This window comes from Nicotiana sylvestris, chromosome 2, assembly GCF_000393655.2.
Source record: "Nicotiana sylvestris chromosome 2, ASM39365v2, whole genome shotgun sequence".
NCBI classification, from domain to species: domain Eukaryota; kingdom Viridiplantae; phylum Streptophyta; class Magnoliopsida; order Solanales; family Solanaceae; genus Nicotiana; species Nicotiana sylvestris.
Window position 1 is genome coordinate 171,592,808 of NC_091058.1, and position 22,318 is coordinate 171,615,125.

Consider the following 22,318-nt stretch of genomic DNA (forward strand, 5'->3'; position numbering starts at 1 on the left):
CTTAAAAAGGGCTAATATTACAATTATATGCAATTTAGCTTTAAAAATAATAAATAAAATTATAAAAATATGTAAAAATTACATTAGCTCTATTTTGGCATAAATATAGAAATTCAATAGATGAATTATCAAAACAACAATTTTTGGAAATAATTATTGGGGATTTTATGGATAAAAAGCGGGAAAATAAATCAATTTAAAACCTTAAAATTATGTAAAAAACAATAAAAACTTTGGACATGCTTATATATGCATATATATGCTATTTTGAAGGTATTTTGTATATTGAAAATATATAGAAAAAAATTGGGTATCAACAGCTACCCTTCTTTACCCGGGAAGGATGAAAGAGGTTTTGGGTAAAGAAATGATGGCCAATTTTGACCGAGCAAAATGGTTTGAAGAGGTTAGGACGCACCCTGGCTTCTGAGTTGCCTACATATCCCTGGTTTTACAGGAATCGGGCTGTATGTAGTTCAGGATTCACCTGCGGAGTATGCCGATGAAGATATTTCAAGAACGGGCGCAATATCTAAGGCCAGGTGAGTGAGCGGTTTACGGGAATGGTTATGTTTGATATGACTGAGGGAACCGGAGCGGAATCACTCCTATTGGGGTAGTTGTTACTTGCCGGTTTACCTGCAATTAGAAATAATACAAGCGTATATTGTGTATAAATTTAAACATGATGCAGATTCCTGTTGGACCATGAGTGTTGGGTTTGGACAGTTTGGAATGGTGTTTTCAAACCATGATGTCCTAGGCCATGAAGCGTATGATAAAGGATTTGTAGGCCATGAAATGATGTTCTCGGGCTGTGAGGATGGTGCCTCCAAACCATGACGCCTTTGAATAATGATGTGCAAAAGCTTGAAAGAGATCCTTAGGACATGACATGGTGCTCTCGGGCTATGAAGATGGTGCCTCCGAACAATGATGCCTTTGGATGAGTTGGTGATATTTCAGCCCATGAAAGATGCAGTAGTATGATGCGGACAAGACAGAGCTTAGTCTTGCGAATTGAAGGCAGAACTTAGCCCGTAAGTGAAGCGAGATAAATAGTGCTTGAGATAGCACTTAGTTTCGAAGAAAATTGGAGGCAGAGCTTAGCCTCGGAAGGCAGAATGGTAGCCTTATGCAAAGATGCGAATGCAGATGGAGATAGAGCCTTAACCTCGAAAGGAAAAATGGTAGACTTATGCAAATTGGAAGGCATAATAGTAGCATCATGCAAGAATGCAGATGGAGACAACGTTTAGTCTCGAAAGGTAGAATGGTAGCCTTATGCAGATTGGAAGGCAGAATAGTAGCCTTATGCAATACAGATGCAGATAGAGGTAGAGTTTAACCTGGAAATGTAGAATAGTAGCCTTATGTAAATTGGAAGACAAAATAGTAGACTTATGCAATGCGAATGCAGATGGAGACAACAGTTAGTCTCGGAAGGCAGAATGGTAGCCTTATGCAATGCAGATACAGATGGAGATAGTTTTTAGTCTCGGAAGGCAGAATGGTAGCCTTATGCAAGAAAATAAAATAACGAATGATAGTAGAGTTTTCTTAGCTGGTAGCAGATTCCGGTATTGTGATTACTGGGAGCATTGTGACTAGGGAGCATTACTTGTGTGTGGATAGCAAATGGTGGCAAGTGCAATGGTTCGGAGAGTCGTACTCTTGAACAACGTTTGTTCCATGGGCGTACAGTACGTTTGATGATTTCGCAATCCTAGTGCATGCATCCAAAAAAATCATGAGTTTTGTGAGGGGAAGGGTTAGTTCGTATCCCCGCTGGTTCTGCTTGACTTGTTTGACTTTGATCCGGTGATATCGTCTATATCATTGGGGTAGCGTTGCTAAACAAAGCAGTTTCAATAGTGATCATGCATGATTTTGTAAAGATATGACATAAGTGTACAATTAAAATAATAATTTTTTAGATGAACTGATGACTGTGACGTAACTCAGGACATTGCAACCTCTTCAGCTACGGAATTTTGAGGGTATCCCTCAAAATTCTGCCCCAGTTTAATGGGTTGACGTTTCTGACGGCTGCTCATGCGACGATCGGCTGAAATTAGTTTGGAATTTTGATGGTCCTCCTCAAAATTCTTCCCCATTTTCTAATTGCGAGGGAAATGAAATTTTTATTGAATTGTGACCGAACCCATAGGGTTGCCTACGTATCCCCTCTTAAACAGGAATCAGGTTAGGCGTAGTTCAATTACATCATATAAGGAAAGTATAAAGATTACACATAATAATGCTTGACTGCATCTGAATTGATCGGCTTTGGCCAGGCTTCTCCGTCCATTTATGCAAGTATGATGGCTCCTCGTGTCAAAACCCTATGAACAATGTATGGACCCTGCCAGTTGGTAGAGAACTTCCCTTTGGCTTCGTCTTGATGCGAATTTTTTTTCTTTAACACCAGTTGTCCCGGATGGTGTACCGTAAATACATCATATATGGGGTTGCCCCAGTTGATGTGCGGACTGTGGTGTGATACCCTAGTAGAGCAAATGATAACTTCTTGTGCCACTGTTTATGCCTCTCTATCATTTTCCTCAATATCTTCTTGATATCCTTGTTGGTGGCCTCTACAGCTCCATTCATCTGATGCCTGTAGGTTGTGGAATTCTTGTGTCTGATCTTGAAAGTTTCACACATAGATTTCATCAAGTCGCTATTGAGGTTGGAGCCATTATCATTAATGATTGACTCTGGGCGAATCGACAAACAATGCAGTCGCGGACAAAGTCTGCCACAACTTTCTTAGTCACTGCTCTGTAAGAAGCTGCTTCTAACCATTTGGTGAAATAGTCGATGGCTACTAAGATAAACCTGTGTCCGTTGGAAGCAGCGGACTCGATTGGTCCAATAACATCCCTTCCCCAAGTGGCGAACGACCATAGGGAGCTTGTTGCATTGAGCTTGTTTGGAGGTACCTTTATCATGTCTGCATGTATCTGACAGCGATGTCATTTTTAGACAAACTGGATGTAATCCATTTCCATATTCATCAAAATGTAACCAGCCTGGAGTATCTTTTCTGCTAAGACAAAACCATTTATATGTGGACCACAGGTCCCTGTATGAATTTCCTCTAGCAGCTTGGATGCTTTCTTTGCGTCGACACATCTTAATAATCCCAAATCAGGAGTCCTCCAATACAAGATTCCTCTGCTGTGGAAGAAGTTGTTGGGCAATCTCTGAAGTGTGCATTTCTGAGTAGGATTTGCAAGCTTCACGTACTCTCCTTTTGCCAAATATTCCTTGATATCATGAAACCAAGGCTTTCCGTCTGCTTCCTCTTCGACATGGGCATAGTAAGCTGGCTGATTATGAATTTTCTCTAGAATGGGATCAATGAAATTCTTGTTTGGATGTTGCATCATAGATAATAGGGTAGCCAATGCATCAGCGAACTCATTCTGGATTCTAGGAACATGCTGGAATTCCGTCTTCGTAAACCTCTTTCTCAATTCCTGTACGTGATGTAGGTACGGGAGTATCTTGGAGTTCTTGGTCATCCATTCTCCTCGTACCTGATATATAAGTAATTCTGAATCTCCAATCACTAGTAGCTCATGAATATTCATGTCGATGGCCATTTTGAGTCCTAAGATGCATGCTTCTTACTCGGCCATATTGTTGGTGTAGGGGACCTTGAGTTTGGCAGACACTGGATAATGTTGACCGATTTCTAATATTAGGACTGCTCCTATGCCAACTCCTTTAAAGTTTGCCGCTCCATCGAAGAACATTCTCCAACCGTCATAGGATTCTGCGATGTCTTCTCCTATGAATGATACCTCTTCATTAGGAAAATACATTTTTAGGGGTTCGTATCCTCCATCCACGAGGTTTTCAGCAAGGTGGTCTGCCAGTGCCTGTCCCTTGACCGCTTTCTGAGTTACGTAAACAATGTCGAACTCACTCAACAGGATTTGCCACTTGGATAGCTTGCCAGTGGGCATGGGCTTTTGGAAGATGTACTTCAAAGTATCCATTCTCGATATGAGATATGTAGTATAGGCACAGAAGTAATGTCTCAGCTTCTGAGCTACCCAAGTCAAAGCACAACAGGTGCATTCCAATGGAGAATACCAGGCCTCGTAAGGGGTGAAATTCTTACCGAGATAATAGATGGCTTGCTTCTTCCTCCCCGTTTCATCATGCTTCCCCAGAACGCAGCTGAAAACTCCATCTAACACTGCAAGGTAGAGTAATAAGGGTCTACCTGGCTCTGGCGGGACTAAGAATAGTAGTGTGGACAGGTACTCCTTGATTTTGTCGAAGGCCTTTTGGAAGTCATCGGTACATTTGGTGGCAGCGTCCTTATTTAACCTCTTAAAGATTGGCTCACAGATAACCGTAGACTATGCTATGAATCAGCTGATGTAGTTAAGCCTTCCGAAGAAACTCATCACATCCTTCTTATTCTTTGGCAGTGGTAGCTCTTGAATGGCTTAGACTTTTGATGGATCCGGTTCTATTCCTCGGCGGCTCACAATAAACCCAAGCAATTTCCCAGTAGGAACCTCAAATGCACACTTTGCGGGGTTTAGTTTTAGGTTGTACCTCTGTATTCTATTGAATAACTTCCTCATATCTTCCATGTGGTCAGTGGCCTTCCTGGATTTGATAATAACATCATCCACATACACCTATATCTCCTTGTGCATCATATCATGAAAGATGGTAGTCATGGCCCTTATATAGGTGGCCCCTGCATTCTTCAGGCCGAATGGCATTATCTTGTAACAGTACACTCCCCATGGCATAATGAAAGCTGTTTTCTCAGCATCTTCTTCATCCATCCAGATCTGATGATAACCAGCGAAGCAATATATGAATGACTGTAACTCATGCTTGGCGCAATTGTTGACCAGGATGTGTATATTTGGCAAAGGGAAGTCGTCCTTCGGACTGGCCCGGTTGAGATCCCGGTAGTCAATACAGACTCTAACCTTCCCATCCTTCTTTGGCATTGGTACAATGTTGGCTAACCATGTTGGGTATTCTACTACCCTGAGAACCTTAGATTTGATCTACTTGTTGACTTCTTATTTGATTTTCAAACTCATATCAGGCTTGAACTTTCTGAGCTTTTGCTTTACCGGCAGACACATTAGATCATTTAGTAGTTTATGAGCCACAATAGACGTACTCAGACCGGTCATGTCATCATACGACCAGGCGAATATGTCCTCATATTCTTTTAGAAATTTTGTGTATTCTTTCTTTTCTGATGGCGATAGTTGAATGTTGATTCGTGTTTCCTTGTCATTTTCTGCATCTCCCAAGTTGACAATTTTGGTCTCGTCCAAGTTGGACTTAGGCCTGTTCTCAAAGTTCTCAACTTCTTTGACAATCTCGTCAGGTATGTCATCTTCCTCTGAATCAATGTCCATTTGTTACGTCGTTTCATTGCATGTCACAGTCATTGGTTCATCAAGATAAGTAATAGTAATGATGTATTGGTAAAGTATGGAAAGAAAACGATAGCAATAAATATTAATTCATAAGAAAAATCAAAATGCTTTTGATAAGTTGAATAACTGTTTTGAACATTGAAGATCTTATTGCGATAATTGAAAATGAGAAAAGAAAATCATTTAGTAAAAACAATGAAGTTTTAGCCTTGCTACCCTGAGGCACGTCGGGCTTTGGTTGTCCTGATGGTCCAATTCTTGAGATATGCCCCTCTGCTCATAGCTTGTATGGAAGGGCCTTCCTCCCCCTGATCCTCGAGAACAACACAACAGTCCATATTATTGTCTTCTAGGAACAAGTTCTTTACCACTGCAAGTGCTTCTTTTTCATCTGACCCATAAACAATGTCGGCCTGTTAGAAAGTCTGCTCTAGATGTGGTATTGGCTGCTCTAATGGATAGTAAGGACCGCGCATGGTGGCGACCAGTTGTTGAATTCTTCCCAGGTGTAATCATATCCCAAACCAAAGGTAGTGCCATGTTTCTTGAGTTTTATAGGCTTAGCGATTCCTTGGAGGTTCTTGCCGAGCCCTTTGCCAGGTTTGTACCCACTCTAATTCAATATGCTCTCGATTTTGCTATCCTACCATTTGTCTTTGTCGATAGCATTGACCCTCTCAATGTGGTGGTAAGTCTCCCCACCTAGTTTTTTTCTTCCATCGATCGCTGGAATGGTTTGGTGACTGTATATTGGGTTGCTTTCATCGCCGTGAATGATCACCTCCTGTTGATTCCAATCAAACTTTACTGCCTGATGTAGCATTGATGCTACGACCCCAGTAGCATGAATCCATGGCCGTCCCAACAACAAATTGTATAACAGATTGTAAGATGTTGGCACATCTATCACATGTAAATCGACCTTGAACCATGTTAGTCCCACCTGCAAGCATAGAATAATCTCACCAATGGTGGACCTCTGAGAACCATCGAAGGCTTTCACATTGATTGCTCTGTCTTTTATCTCTTGCTGTCCTTTACCCAGCTTCTTGAGTGTTACCAGCGGACGAATGTTGAGGCTGGAACCTCCATCGATCAGGATTCTGGTGATGAAATAATCTTCGCATTGCACGATGATGTGCAGTGATTTGTTATGCCCTAACCCTTCATGTGGTAGCTTGTCCTCATGATAGGTGATCTTATGGATTTCTAGCACTTGTACTACAATGTTAGCTATTTCCTCGCCAGTGATGTTTGTCGACACCTCCTTTTATCTAACCGTGGGGTCAGAAATCGGGTATACGACATTGGGAGGACAACTCTATTCCCTTTCGAGAATTGGGTTTAGAAGTTGAAGAGTCGCCACCTAATGATTATAGTGCATTAGGACACTTTAAGAAGGGTTTGAGATGAAGAGACCAGAGATTAGGGTAAGGGCTAGAAATTATCTCGAGGGGAAGGTGTTAGGAACCCCTCAAGATCCACTAGTGTGGTTCCCGGACATGTTACAATTGTGACTTTACAAGTAAACAATCAAGGCTCAAATAAGGATTCACATATAACATTGCAAACAGGTTGAAAATTTTCGAAGGTAAGTAGAGAGGGCAGAAATTCATGAAAAAGAGATTTGAACAGTTTTACAAGAAGAGATGAAAGCAAATAAAGGGAGGGGGGTCCTAAGTTTATAATTAATATGGATCACTTCAATGCAATACCCAACGATCACTCCTCAGAAGAGGGGTCACACGTAATATTAGCGCATCGGTCATCATATCCATATCTACCCTTCCCACTCCGTTAAGGTGTTAAAGCGCGAAATGGTATCGTTACTTATTGCATGCTATTACCCGTCCCAATCTTATCAGTCCCGGAGGCATATGGGACTACTAATCCTAAAGGGGAGGGAGTTGGGGCTTTTGCGGAATTTCAAAAGGATAAAAATCTAGGCGACAAGCTATAACAGATAGCAGTTAAAAAGGGATACAAATAGCAGTTAAGGCTCAAGGCGGCCTCCTTATTTAGCATGACTTACAAATACTGGTTTGGTATGTATTAAACTTGACGTAGAAAGGGTGGTTAACTTATCACATATTTTCAGATAAGAGGTCCAAATTAGGCCTGTCTGCTGGTTGTAATTATCAAAACTGATGCAATTATAAAATTTTACCCTAAGGCTTGCCTAAGCGTTAAACAGAACCTATAGGCATGATATCTATAAGTTTCGGAAATAAAGAAGTAGACTGATTGCAGAAAGGAATTGGCATTAATGCTACTGATTTTACCCTAATGTTCTGCAGGTGCATACACGTTATTGCTACTGATTTTAGACGAATTGGCGATTCAAGTTAGTTAATAGCTCCTATTGGCATGCTTTCTAAGTGTCACTGATTTTAAACACTGTTTTTAAACACTGTTATTATTATACAGAAATCCTATAGGCAGGTCATCTATATGCAATTGGTTAGTTGTTTAAATCCTATAACAAGTTTGCCTAATGACGGATGCACATGCAAAATTGCAGAAAATCCTATAGACATGGTATCTGTATGAAAGTGCAGAAAATCCTATAAGCATAGTATGAAAATATAGAGTTCCTACGGACATGGCATCTATATAAAAATGCAGAGTTTCAGTGATTTGTAAAACGCAGAACTTTTAGAGACAGTAATTCCTACAAGCATGATCTCTAGACGGGATACAGAATTTCAGAAATGATAACCCCTATAGGCATGATATCTACCCCTTGAATGCATAGTTCCCTGTCCTTTTCCACTAGCCAACCCCAAATGTTTATTACAAGATTATTACAGACCAGAATTAATCAAAAAATAAATAAAATACATCCGAAATTAGAATTCCAACCAAGGAGGGCCTAATTCAGACTCCCAGTCTGACATATGTAGTAAACCAACTTTCAAGGATCCAGGTTCTGAAGCCTTCTCTTATTTGGGATGTGTCAAAGTTCCAAGGAGCTTCAAGAGCTCCAGGCAGTGCTTACACCCCAAACATCATTCCAGAATTATAGTAAAGTGCAGTGCGGAAAAGCCAGCCCTCAAATGTCCAAGTTCATAGGGAACTCAAGGTCCCAAGGCAAGGCTCATATGAGAGGGGCAGAACTTAAAGTCTAAGAGTAAGTGCAATTGCAGGGGAGGGGAAATGATAAGCTTGTGGTCATGCCAAGCAATTTGAAGTGCTGGCACACCCCTGACCAATTTGTTATTTTCAAATTGAGGAGTTATGACTTATTGAAAGCCAGGTTCAGGCCTGGATAGCCATTTAAAGGCTACCAGACCAAAAACTTTAACTCAGCATACATAGGGGTAATGATAGGGAATTCATACTAGAAACAGTAAACAAAGGAAGAGGGGGATCAGCAATGAAACATACTGACACACTCTTTACTTGGGGTCAAAATTTAGTTCATGGACAACAATTCATATTGCCATGCCTGAATCCCCATTTATAAACACATAGAGGGTAAGGGAATAGGGATCAAGCATTTGTAAGAAAGTAAAGCGTACAGTAGCATATGAACATGTCAAACTCTGCAGGTAATAGGCATAGATATAAAGACTATAAGTAAACACATTAGGATGACTGCTGGGAACTGAGTTAAGACATACCAGTAAAAGAGCAAGAGTAGGATGCAAAGACAAATCAGTAATAGTATATTAGCCTTGACTTTTAGCCGGCTAATAAGAAGGAGCAGAGAACAACAGTAGAGCAAAAGAGCAAAAGGGAATGCAGATTTTGAAAGTATTCAGTGGTGTGTGTAAGTCAGAAGACCGTTTTCTGTTTTTTGTAAAGACTTAGGGTATTTATAGTCAAAAGTATGTGGTAAAATAAGGTAAAAAATCATGGAAATATGTTAATTGAAGAACTCGGAATCAATTAATCAATGAATCAAGGAAGTACTCCCATTAATTAAGGGAATCAAAATAAAACGAAAAGATTCAACACCATATAAGGCAAATAGGAAAAATCAGTGTAGGATTAAATAAGGAAAGAGTCAAGGTTCAGTATTGCATATAGTAGTCGAGTAAGACCAAATTCAGGAAAATTCCAATTAAGGAAAGGCTTAAAAGAATAGAGCACTATAACAAATGAGGTAACAAAGCCAATAAATTCAAATGGGCGGGTAGAATGTTATTTTTTTTAAAGAAAGTTTTTGAATTACCAATCAATCAAGGAAAATCAAAATCAATCATGTGAAGTCATCATTCTACATTTTTAACATATAAATAGAGGTAAATGAACAAAAGTAGCGAGCAAAGTTAACTAGGAAGGAGCAAGGGATGAACAAACATAACCACTCAGAGATAGTGAAAACAAGTTAAGATTCAGCAAGACATATTCGAAGCATGGTGACTATGAAACATCAACAAGAATCAAGCAAATAGGCCAGCAGGCAGAACCAAAGCAGGGGAGATCAGGCTAATACACACAATCAAACGAAGAAACATGCTAACACATAGAGACAAGACAAAGGAAATTAGGCTAACACAGGAAATCAAAGCAAAGAAACATGCTAACACACATAATCGAATGAAGAAACATTTTCTAGAAATTAGGGTTTTAGCAGAGTCAAACTAAAAAACAGTAAAACCATAGAAATCGGTCAGAATAAACAACGAAAAGGTTTTAATCATAAAGAAAATCAATCGAAGCATGCATAAAAATAAATCCCAGAAATCCTAATTTCGAAGAAAGTAAAAAAATGGTTCAAAGCAAAGGGTCTTTTAGAATAAACTCGAGACTAAACAGAGCACAAAGGAAAACATGAGGATAGCATGAAATGACACCGTTTTTGAGAGATTCAGGAGAGACTTAGGGTTTCAAAAAAAAAAACTAATAGAAGTGGGAAAACCCTGTCGTAACCTCATAGATCGTGACATATAGGGTGTGATTTCGTCTGAAATCACACCGGAGAACTCGCATATAGAAGAACCAGGAACCCTAGGTCTCAAATAACCATGGTCCATAAGCCTCGAAGGTCCCATATAGAAGAACCAGGAACCCTAGTTCTCAAATAACCATGGTCCATAAGCCTCGAAGGTCCTCGAGGTTTTGAACAGGACGATGAAAGGTCCATCGGAGCCTTGGGGTTGAAGGGAGGTGGCCGGAGACGGCCGGGGAGGCGGTGGATTCATCGGAGAGAACCAAAAGGTTCTAGAGGGAAGGGAGAGCAAGAGTCAGTATAGAGAGAGAGAGAGAGAAAGAGACCGTCTTGGAAAATGAGGGGTCTGGGTGGGGGGGGGGTTGTTGGGATTTAATTTTAGGAAATAAAATCTGGGTCGTTGATCTCATTTGATCAACGGCTCAGATTAGATCGGAGCTGAACCGGGTAATTGAATTAGGTATGGGTCGGGTTCCTATCGAAATGGGGCTGGAAATTGGGCCAATTGAGGCTACAATTGAAAGGGAGAAAGGCTGTTATTGAAATAGAAATAGGCTAAGTGTTAAATAGCCAATTTTCCCCTTTTATTTTATAAAAATAGTGATAATGATTTTAAAAATACCGAGAAAACAAATACTATATAAACATCAATTTAACAATATTGGAACCAATTTTATAATTATAAAATGCTATTAATCATAAAATAGGCCATAATTGCAATTAGCTTAAAAATGCCAAATAAATTTGTAAAAATATGCAAAAATCACCTTAATTATTTTTTGGTGTAAATACGGGAATGAAATAAGTTATTCACCAAAAATGATAATTTTGGATTTTGTGGTATTAAAATAGGTAGTAAATCGGTTTAGAAATCGTTAAAAATACTAAAACTCTTGGGTGTGCTTATATATACACACACATGATATTTTGGAAGTATTTTGGGTACAAAAATACCTAGGGAAAAATTGGGTATCAACAGCTGCCCCTCTTTACCCGAGGAGGATGAAAGAGTTGTCGGGTAAAGATAAGATGGCCAATTTTGACCGGAAGCGGCGATTGAAAAGAATTTTGGCCGAGATCTGGTTTTTGAGCTGCCTACATATCCCTGGTCTTACAGAAATCAGGGCCAGGAAGCATATAATAAAGGATTCGCAGGATATGAAATGATGTTCTCGGGCTATGAGAATGATGCCTCCGAACCATGATGCCTTTGGACAATTTGGCGATCTTTCAGCCCATAAAATGCAGAAGGTGGCAATCTTTCAGCCGATGCAAGATGTAAATAAAAGGTGGCGGTATTTCAGCCGTGCAAGAAAAAATAAGGTGGCGATATTTCAGCCATGCAAGGAAATAAAGTGGCGTTATTTCAGCCATGCAGGATGGAGACAGAGCTTAGTCTCGGAAGACAGAAAGGTAGCCTTATGCAATGTAGGAAATCCAGATGGAGACAGAGCTTAGTCTCAAAAGGCAGATAAGTAGCCTTATGCAGATGATGATGGAGGTAGAGCTTATCCTCGGAAGGCAGAAAAGTAGCCTTATGCAATGCAAAAATGCAGATGGAGACAGTGCTTAGTCTCGAAAGGCAGATAAGTAGCCTTATGCAGATGAAGATGGAGGTAGAGCTTAACTTCGGAAGGCAAAAAAGTAGCCTTGTGCAATACAAAAATGCAGATGGAGACAGTGCTTAGTCTCGAAAGGCAGATAAGTAGCCTTATGCAGATGATGATGGAGGTAGAGCTTAACCTCGGAAGGCAGAAAGGTAGCCTTATGCAAAATGCAGATGGAGACAGTGCTTAGTCTCGAAAGGCAGAAAGGTAGCCTTATGCGATGCAGATGGAGGTAGAGCTTAACCTCGGAAGGCAAAAAGGTAGCCTTATGCAATGTAGAGAAATGCGGATGGAGACAATGCTTAGTCTCGAAAGGCAGAAAGGTAGCCTTATGCGATGCAGATGGAGGTAGAGCTTAACCTCGGAAGGCAGAAAGGTAGCCTTATGCAGTGCAAAATGGAGGTAGAGCTTAACCTCGGAAGGCAGAAAGGTAGCCTTATGCAGTGCAAGAATGTAAAAGAATGATTAGTAGTATGATCTCTTAGCTGATAGCCGATTACGACAATATGACTGTTGGGGAGATTGTGTATGGATAGCAATTGCGGGCAAGTGATGATTCTGAGAAGTTTCATTCTTGGGAAAGTATGCGTACATATATGTACCTGATGATATTGCGAGTCGAGTGCCTGCATCCATAGAAAAATCGTGAGTTCTGTAAGGGGAAAGGTTAGTTCATCTTCTCCGGGCCCTTGACGTTATGTGTTATTGGGGTAGCGTCGCTAAACAATAGCAATTCGAATAATTGTTATGCATGCTCTAGTAAATATATAATCAAAATAGTTTTCTTTAGATGAACCAACGACTGCGACGTGGTTTAAGACATTGCAACCTCTTTTTCTCCGGAATTTTGAGGGTCATCCTAAAAATTCTGCCCCAGTTTACTGGGCTGGCGCTTCTGGAGATGCATGAACTAAAATTAACTTCGGAATTTTGAGGGTCCTCCTCAAAATTCTGCCCCAGTTCCAATAGCGGGGAAAATGGAATTTTTATTAAATTATGGTCGAACCCATAGGGCTGCCTATGTATCCCCTCATAAATGGGAATCGGGTCAGGCGTAGTTCAAATTACATCATTGAGGGAATCATAAGTGGTCACACATATTATCGTTTCACTACATCTGAATTGATTGGCTTCGGCCAGACTTCTCCATCCATCTCTGCAAGAATAAGGGCTCCTCCAGTTAGAACCCGGTGGACCATGTACGGACCCTGTCAATTGGGAGAGAACTTCCCCTTGGCTTCATCTTGATGTGGGAATATTTTCTTCAACACCAGCTGCCCCGATGTAAACTTCCTTGGCTTAACCCTTTTGTTGAAGGCTCTGGACATTCTGTTCTGATACAACTGACCGTGGCAAACTGCATTCATCCTTTTTCCATCTATAAGGGCTAACTGCTCGTAGCGACCTTTTACCCATTCTGCATCATCCAATTCTACTTCTTGTATGATCTTTAAGGAAGGGATTTCTACCTCGGCGGGGATGACCGCCTCTGTACCATAAACCAGCATGTAGGGAGTTGCTCCGCTCGAGGTGCGGACTGTAGTGCGGTATCCCAATAAGGCGAATGATAACTTCTCATGCCATTGTTTGTGCCTTTCGACCATCTTCTTTAGTATCTTCTTGATATTCTTGTTGGCTGCTTCCATAGCTCCATTCATCTGAGGCCTGTAGGCTGTAGAGTTCTTGTGTTTGATCTTGAAAGTTTCACACATTGCTTTCATCAAGTCGCTATTGAGATTGGAACCATTATTGGCGATGATTGATTCCGGAACCCCGAACTGACAAACAATGCGGTCGCGGACGAAACCCGCCACAACCTTCTTAGTGACAGCCTTGTATGATGCTGCTTCGACCCATTTGGTCAAATAATCGATTGCCACTAGGATGAACCTGTGCCCATTTGATGCGGCAGGCTCGATAGGTCCGATAACATCCATTCCACAAGCGGCGAATGGCCATGGTGAGCTTGTCGCAGTAAGCTCGTTTGGAGGTGTCTTTATTATATCTGCATGTATCTGACAGTGATGGCATTTGCGAACACAGTGGATATAGTTTGTTTCCATAGTCATCCAAAAATACCATGCTCGGAGTATCTTCTTTGCTAAGACAAAACCGTTCATGTGCGGCCCGCAGGTCCCTGCATGCACTTCGTCCAATAGTCTGGATGCTTCTTTTGCTTCGACACACCTTAGTAAACCCAAATCGGGAGTCCTCATATACAGGATTCCACCACTGTGAAAAAAGTTGCTGGATAGCCTACGAAGTGTACGCTTCTGAGTAGCGTTGGCAAGTCCTGGATATGCCCATGTTATCAAGTACTCCTTGATGTCATGGAACCATGGTTTTCCATCTGCTTCCTCCTCAACGTGGGCAGAATAAGCTGGCTGATCATGAATCTTTACTGGGATGGGATCAATGAAATTTGTATCTGGAAGCTGGATCATGGACGATAAAGTAGCTAATGCATCCGCAAACTCATTCTGGACTCTGGGGATGTGCTGAAATTCTGTCTTTGTGAACCTTTTCCTCAACTCCTGTATATGATGCAAGTAGGGAAGTATCTTAGAGTTCTTGGTTGCCCACTCTCCTCGAACCTGATGTATGAGCAAGTCTGAATCCCCGATCACTAGCAACTCCTGAACGTTCATGTCAATGGCCATTTTGAGCCCCAAGATGCAGGCTTCATATTCGGCCATATTATTGGTTCAAGGGAACCTGAGCTTGGGGGATACCGGGTAGTGCTGGCCGGTTTCTGATACTAAGACTGCTCCTATGCCAACTCCTTTAAAATTTGCAGCTCCATCGAAAAACAACCTCCAACCATCATAGGATTCTGCAATATCTTATCCTATGAAAGATACCTCTTCATAGGGAAAATATGTTTTTAGGGGCTCGTATTCTCTGTCCACGGGATTCTCGGCGAGATGGTCCGCCAAAGCATGCCCTTTGATTGCTTTCTGGGTCACGTAAACAATGTCGAATTTACTTAGTAGGATCTGCCACTTGGAGAACTTGCCAGTTGGCATGGGCTTCTGGAAGATATACTTCAGAGGGTCCATTCTGGATATGAGATAAGTAGTGTAAGCACAGAAGTAATGCCTCAACTTCTGTGCGACCCAAGTCAGAGCACAACAAGTGCGTTCTAAAAGAGAATACCGGGCCTCGTATGGCGTGAACTTCTTACTGAGATAGTAGATGGCTTGCTCCTTCCTCCCTGTTTCATCATGTTGTCCTAGAATACAACCGAATTCTCTATCCAATACCACAAGGTAAAGCAATAGGGGTCTTCCTGGATCAAGCGGAACCAAGACCAGCGGTGTTGACAGGTATTCCTTAATTCTGTCAAAAGCTTTCTGACAATTATCAGTCCATTTGGTAGCAGCGTCCTTCTTCAACATTTTGAAGATAAGTTCACAAATGACCGTGGATTGAGCTATGAACCGGCTGATATAGTTGAATCTTCCCAGGAAACTCATCACGTCCTTCTTATTCTTTGGCGGCGAAAATTCTTGGATAGCTTTGACCTTTGATGGATCCAATTCTATTCCTCGACGACTCACGATAAAACCCAATAATTTTCCAACAGGGACCCCGAATGCACACTTGGTGAGATTCAGTTTCAGATTGTACCTCCTTAGTCTGTTGAAGAACTTTCTTAGATCTGCCATGTGATCCTTGGCTTTCTTGGATTTGATGATGACATCATCCACATATACCTCGATCTCCTTGTGTATCATGTCATGAAAGATGGTAGTCATGGCTCTCATGTAGGTGGCACCAGCGTTCTTCAAACCGAACGCCATCATTTTGTAATAGTACGTTCCCCATGGCGTAATGAAAGCTGTTTTCTCTGCATCTTCCTCATCCATCCATATCTGATGATACCCAGCGAAACAATCAACGAAAAACTACAACTCATGCTTGGCGTAGTTGTCGATAAGAATGTGTATGTTAGGCAAGGGGAAGTCGTCTTTGGGACTGGCCCGATTAAGATCCCGGTAGTCAACACAAACTCTAACTTTCCCATACTTTTTGGCACTGGCACGATGTTGGCTAACCATGTCGGATACTCTACTACCCTGAGAACCTTGGTTTTGACTTGCTTGTTAACCTCTTTTTTGATTTTCAAACTCATGTCGGGTTTGAATTTCCTGAGCTTTTGCTTTACCGGTGGGCATGTTGGATCTGTTGGCAGTTTGTGAGCTACAATGGATGTGCTGAGACCAGTCATATCATCATATGACCAGGCGAATATGCCTTCATATTCCTTTAGGAACTCCGTATACTCTTTCTTTTCTGATGGTGACAGGTGAACACTGATGCACATTTCTTTGACATTCTCTGTATCTCCCAGATTAACGACCTCAGTTTCGTCCAAGTTAGACTTAGGCCTATTTTCAAAATTCTCAACTCCTCTAATGACCTCTTCTGGTATATCATCCTCTTCTGAGTCCGTATCCGTTTGTTGCATGGTCTCGTTGCAAGTCACAATCGTTTGTTCATCATCAAGGCAAGTAATAGTAATGTTGTGTAAAATAAAGTGAATGATAGAAAAATAATAAGAGCGAGATATATAATAAACTGAAATTCTTTGATTAAATTCGTAATTGTATTGAATATCAGAGCTCTTTTCAGAATTAAAGACAATGCGGAAATAAAATCAGTTGGTAAAAAGTAAAATGTGATGCATGGTGCTTTTGTTTAGCCTCGCTACCCCGAAGCCTTCCGGTCCCTGGTGGTTCTGATTGACCAATTGTTGAGGCGCTCTCCTCGGTTCACAACTTGTATAGAAGGGCCTTCCTCCCCTTCCTCCTCGAAAATAACATTGCAATTGATATCCTCATCCTCTAGGAACAGATTCTTCACGGCTGCTAATGCTTCATCTTCCTCCGACCCATATATAGTATCTACTGGCTGGAAAGTCTGCTCCAGGTGAGGTATCGGGTGCTCCAGTGGGTAATAGGGACCTCGCCATGGTGGCAACCAGTGATTGAACTCCTCCCAAGTGTACTCATACCCCAAACCAAATGTAGTGCTATGTTTCTTCAGCTTGATGGGTTTGGCGATTCCCTGGAGGTTTTTGCCGAGTCCCTTTCCAGGTTCGTATCCACACCAATTCAGGATACTTTCAATCTTGTTATCCCACCATTTATCTTTGTCTAAACCGTTGACTCTTTCAATGTGGTGGTATGTTTCTCCTCCTATTCTCCTTCTGCCTTCAATCATAGGGATGGTCTGGCGACTATATATGGGGTTGCTACCATCGCCATGAATGATCACCTCTTGGTGATTCCATTCGAACTTCACTGCCTGATGCAGGGTCGATGCTACAGCTCCAGCGGCATGGATCCATGGTCGTCCCAACAGCAAATTGTAGGATGCTGGGACATCTATCACTTGAAAGTCAACGTCGAACCAGGTTGGCCCCATTTGCAATCATAGGCTGATCTCTTCGATAGTAGACCTTTGGGACCCATTGAAGGCTTTGACATTGATGGCCCCATCTTTGATCTCGTGCAGGATCTTTTTTAATATTCTGAGAGTTATCAATGGACAGATGTTGAGGTTGGAGCCTCCATCGATCAAGACTCTAGTGATGAAGTAATCCACGCATTGCATGGTGATATGTAGGGCCATGTTGTGACTCAGTCCTTCTGGCGGCAGTTCATCTTCATGGAAGGTGATTTTGTGGCTTTCCAGTATTTGTCCTACCATATTTGCCATTTTTCCCCCAGTTATGTTGCTGGGCACATAAGCTTCGCTCAATATTTTCATCAAGGCATTTTTGTGTGCATCAGAGCTCTGTAGAAGAGCTAAGATGGAGATATGTGCTGGTGTTTTGTTCAACTGCTCAACGACCGAATACTCCTTAGCTTGTATTTTCCTCCAAAGATCATCGGGACCAGTTTTAGTAGTCCGTCCCAAGGCTTGCTTACTGGGCTCATCTAGGTGCTCTGGAGTGTAAACCCTGCCTATTCTGGTCATACCCTATGCAGCAATTTCTTCTCCCGTCTTGGTCTTTCCTTTCCTTCTTGCTTCAGCTGTATAATCCCATGGTATGGCATTTGAGTGGAACGATGTTACATCTGACATTGCTACATGAATGGGTACCCTCGGTGGTAACACAACAACTTCAAAGGGTACAAGTGCCTTTGGAACCCCAAACTCAACCTCAATTGGCCCAGCCACCTTCGCAGAAGAAGGTGCTTCAAATTCGAGGGGTATAGACATGTTTACTTCATCTCCCCTGGAGGACTGGTTCTGTACAACAGTCGGGTTAAGTGTGAATGTCGGTTTCTTTGGCTCATCATCCTCAACAATAAATCCTATCGATGCCTTGGAGTCCCAATCAACTTCGATCTCGATCATGTGAATGTCCCCACATTTGTGATCAGGAAGAGGGTTGTTGCGGACATTAAGAGCAGGCTCCTTTTCTATGATAACCTTATTGTCGATCAGAGTTTGAATCTTGTCCTTCAATGAGCGGCACTCATCAATGGTATGTCCCTTCATGCTGGAGTGGTACGCACAAGTCTTATTAGGGTTGACCCACTGGGAAGGATTTTTTGGAGTTATGGCAGGGATAGGGGAGACGTAACCAGCAGCTTTAAGTTTCTCATACAGCTGGTCAATTGGCTCAGCGATGGCTGTATATTGTCTGGGAGGTCTGCGGTCAAAATTTGGTTTGGGTCTGGGAGATTTTGGCGAGTGAGAGGTGCTTGGTAGTGAGAGGGTTGGGCATTATAGGCTTGGTAAACAGGTGCAGGTTGAGAGTATCTGGGTGAAGTGGGTTGATATGCGGGAGGTGGAGATGATTGGTAAACGGGTGATGGATTTTGGTAAGAGGGTGCGAGTGCTTGGTAATTTGGGATAGGCTGATATGTAAGTGGAGGTGACGGGTAAGTGTGGTATTTTAGTGGTGATTTGGCTCCCTGTGCGACCATCACGACATTGACGTCCTTCTTCTTGGACATGCCACCAGACTGTAAAGCCTTGTTGGTGGCCTACAATGCTTTAAGATTAGTAATCATACCATTCTTAATGCCTTCCTCAATTCTTTCTCCCAGCTTGATGATATCGGAGAATTTCTGGCCCTCGATCAGCATCAACCTCTCATAATATTGTGGATCCTGAGCCTGGACGAAGAATCTGTTCATCTGTTCCTCTTCTAAGGCCGGCCTGACCTTAGCAGCCTCTGATCTCTAACGAGTAGCATACTCGCGAAATGTCTCGGTAGGCTTCTTCTTTCGATTCTGGATGTAGAATACATCCGGTGCATTCTTTGTATTGAATCGGAACCTATCCATGAAATCCAATGCCATACCTACCCAGCTTATCCATTTCTTGGGGTCTTGACTGATGTACCAGGATAAAGCATCCCCCTTTAGGCTTCTCATGAAGAGTTTCATACGAATTTTCTCATTCCTTCCGGCTCTAACCAGCTTATCACAATATGTCCTCAAATGGACTCTGGGATCTCCCGTGCCATAGAACATTTCGAACTTGGGAGGTTTGTATCCCTCCGTATGTTCAACATCTGGTTGAATGCAGAGGTCCCCATAATTCAGCCCCTCTATGCCTTTGTTTCCTTCCATGCCCTGGACTCAGCTGGTCAATTTCTTGAGTTCTACTACCAAGTTTCTGATAAGAGAGTCCTTGTCATCAGACTTAGGTGCACTTGGGATTGGTTGAGTGTAGTAGGTTATGGTATCTACGTAGATGGGAATGTTGTGGGGGTGGTCGTTTGGGGTGTTCAGTGGTTCAGGAATGGGTAGTGGGGTGTGGCATGTGTTGCAGTGTTGAGCATGAGTGGGTTGCATCTGTGGTTCTGGGGTGTTCTGTGGAGGTGCGGGATTTTGAGCATTTGGAATGTTGACATTAGGAGCGGTGAGAGTGAATGATAAATTTGCCAAGTTCCGAACTTGATCCAGTTCTTCTTGGAACTTTAACAGTTTCTGCTCATGTTGGGCAGCAATTTCCTTAGCAACCGGGGTACCCTGAGGAATCTCAATTCTTTCAATTTCCTTTTTGGCGCTTGAATCTCCCATTCTACCTTTGTTCTTGTTCCAGATAGGACTCGGAGGAGGAGGAGGTGGAGGGCCCTTGGATCTCGTACTGTATGATGATGGTGCCAGAATGCACGAACTAACCTTTGGGGAGAGGAATAAAAATAAAGAAAAACAAAAAAAGGTAACAAGTTAGTGCGGGCTATGAGAAGAAAATGTTGCAATATTTAAACACATTGTGCAAGAATATAAATCGTGTCCTAATTTGGGTGCCTCGTTGTGCCTGAGGTAGGCCTAGCGACAAGTTAATTTGGAGAACTTATAATGCTAAATGCCTCATCTTATTGATAAAAATAAGACGAATTCACAACGATGCTAAGAAAATAAAATGTCACTAGTGGCCATTGGCCTTATTACATCATTAAAAGCGAAATAAAAGATTCCTAACTACTTGGTCCCAGAAGGACCTTCCTCAGATTTGGCATCTTTATCCCCCTCGAATAGCTTCACCAGCTCGCGCAGTCCTAGCAGCAGTTAAGCTTAGGCCAAATGTCCGCCTGCATTCCCTTCAGCGTTCTGACAATCTTCAATCCTCTTGAGGAACTTTACTTCTAGCTCCATTATACCCCGCTCCAAATACCTTAGTCGTTTGTTGGCGCTGACAACCATATCCTTCCATTCCTCGATCAACTTTTAATGGGCTTCTTGTATTTCCCGATGCTCACTTTCACACTCTCAGATTCTCTTGCGCAGTTGATTGTACTTAACCCGTGCTTCAGCTTTCTTGTCGATGATTCTGTGTCCGTGAATGAACCCGGGCTGACCCATACCATTGTGATTATCTTCCAACCAACCCGAATAGTGTGGCACGCAACTAGCGTGATACCTGTCTGGATCAATAGATTCTTTCCCCAAAACGAGCTTTCATTGCCATATGTGTTGAGCTTGGCATTTGTGAGGGCTATCATCGTCCTGGAAATCAGCCCTAAAGTGACTCATTTTGTCTACCCTTGGTATGATTTGCTTCCTTCCAGCCTATCTCATGGCTCGGAGGGGAACGTAGGGATAAGTTTCTCTTAGACCAATGAGTATGAGAAATGGTGCGTCTCGGGATCGAGCAATGAATTCTTCCGTAGGGAACCATTTGACCATCCACTGTACCTGGTCTTCTTTTAGATTCTCAAATAGCTCCACCCATATTCCAGTGTCTTCTGGATGAACGAACATGTTAGGCATATAATTCATACGTCTTGGCTGGTGGAAGGCAATGTGATCATCCCAGTTTCTACGTAAGATCTATTGTCGGTATTCTCCTTTCTGGAGGTGCTCCATGAGCCAGAGCTGAAGTAATAAATTGCATCCCTCAAAATGACTGGCTTTTCACTGACAGTTGTCCAGAGGCCGGTATATCTCAGCAACAATCATGGGCACTATACTGAAAGGCTGTCCGCCAATTCCTTCCATTAGAGTCTTGGTTACCATGGCCAGTCTGGTGTGGATCCTAGCCTTCTTCATAGGGAACACTATCATTCCCTGGAAACAAAACATGAATACGAAGACCCTTCTGTGAATATGCCCCAGTGAGGTGAGGGAAAATTCATCTGAGTAGGTGCGGTATGACTTGCTATGGTCGTACCTCTCGTACAGATAGTCGAATGGGATGTAGGAGTCTTTCAAACAAGTCAAGTCTGGATTCTTCTTCAGTCCCATCATCTTAAGGAAACCCCTACCCTTGCAATTTTCTGGCATAAGCAAACCCGGAGTCTCCCAAGGAATACCAACTAAGCCTCCTATTTCTTCGAGCAAAGGAGTCATTTCAAGGTCCCTGAAGCGGAACACGGACCTGTCACTATCCCAGAACAGAGTTGCAGCCTCTATGATTTTGTTGTCAGGCTGGATTTCTAGAAGAGAAGGCAGATTCCCTAAGTACTTACGGACGAGTATCTGATCACTGGAGTGGAGATCTTCCCACCAATTCAGCAACCTTGGATGAATGTTGGTTACCATGCCAAATCTGGGGACTTCGTGCCTCATTTTTTGCAAAACAGAGTGTTAGACCCTTACCCCGCCAGACTCGACTATTTAAACCAATAATTAGCATAAAAGCATTTAGTTCTCCAAATAAATGCACAGAACATGTAGTTGTCCGTTTGGGTTTCAGGGAAACCCAATGGACTTTGGACAAGGCTATCTTAATGAGTCATTATGCGGACAACATAACTGACTCGGCTAGGTTTGACCATGATGCATGTACAATTGAACAGAGTAAGGTTTCTATTGGAGTATTAGACAAGTACCCTTGAGCGGACAACTCAAGAGGGAAAGGCACGGAACCGTTGACTGCACTGCTGATCGACTAGTTTTACCGCAAAT

General features: G+C 42.2%; 1 protein-coding gene across 1 annotated transcript; it reads right to left on the bottom strand.

Annotated features, from left to right (window-relative positions):
- Nucleotides 1–2,984: 2,984 nt before the first annotated feature.
- On the bottom strand, nucleotides 2,985–3,611 carry LOC138885973 (uncharacterized). The gene is made up of 2 exons (XM_070166991.1): nucleotides 3,546–3,611; nucleotides 2,985–3,449 (listed from the first exon to the last, which is right to left on the bottom strand). The coding sequence occupies exons 1-2, from the start codon at nucleotides 3,609–3,611 to the stop codon at nucleotides 2,985–2,987; spliced, it is 531 nt and encodes a 176-aa protein (XP_070023092.1).
- Nucleotides 3,612–22,318: the final 18,707 nt, after the last annotated feature.

What these genes read in the sequence shown, in the direction of transcription:
- LOC138885973 (XM_070166991.1), bottom strand. Translation starts at nt 3,611, where the DNA reads ATGGCCATCGACATGAATATTCATGAGCTACTAGTGATTGGAGATTCA. An exon ending in CAGAATTACTTATATATCAG is followed by an intron (nt 3,450 to 3,545) that starts GTACGAGGAGAA and finishes ACGGAATTCCAG; the next exon opens with CATGTTCCTAGAATCCAGAA.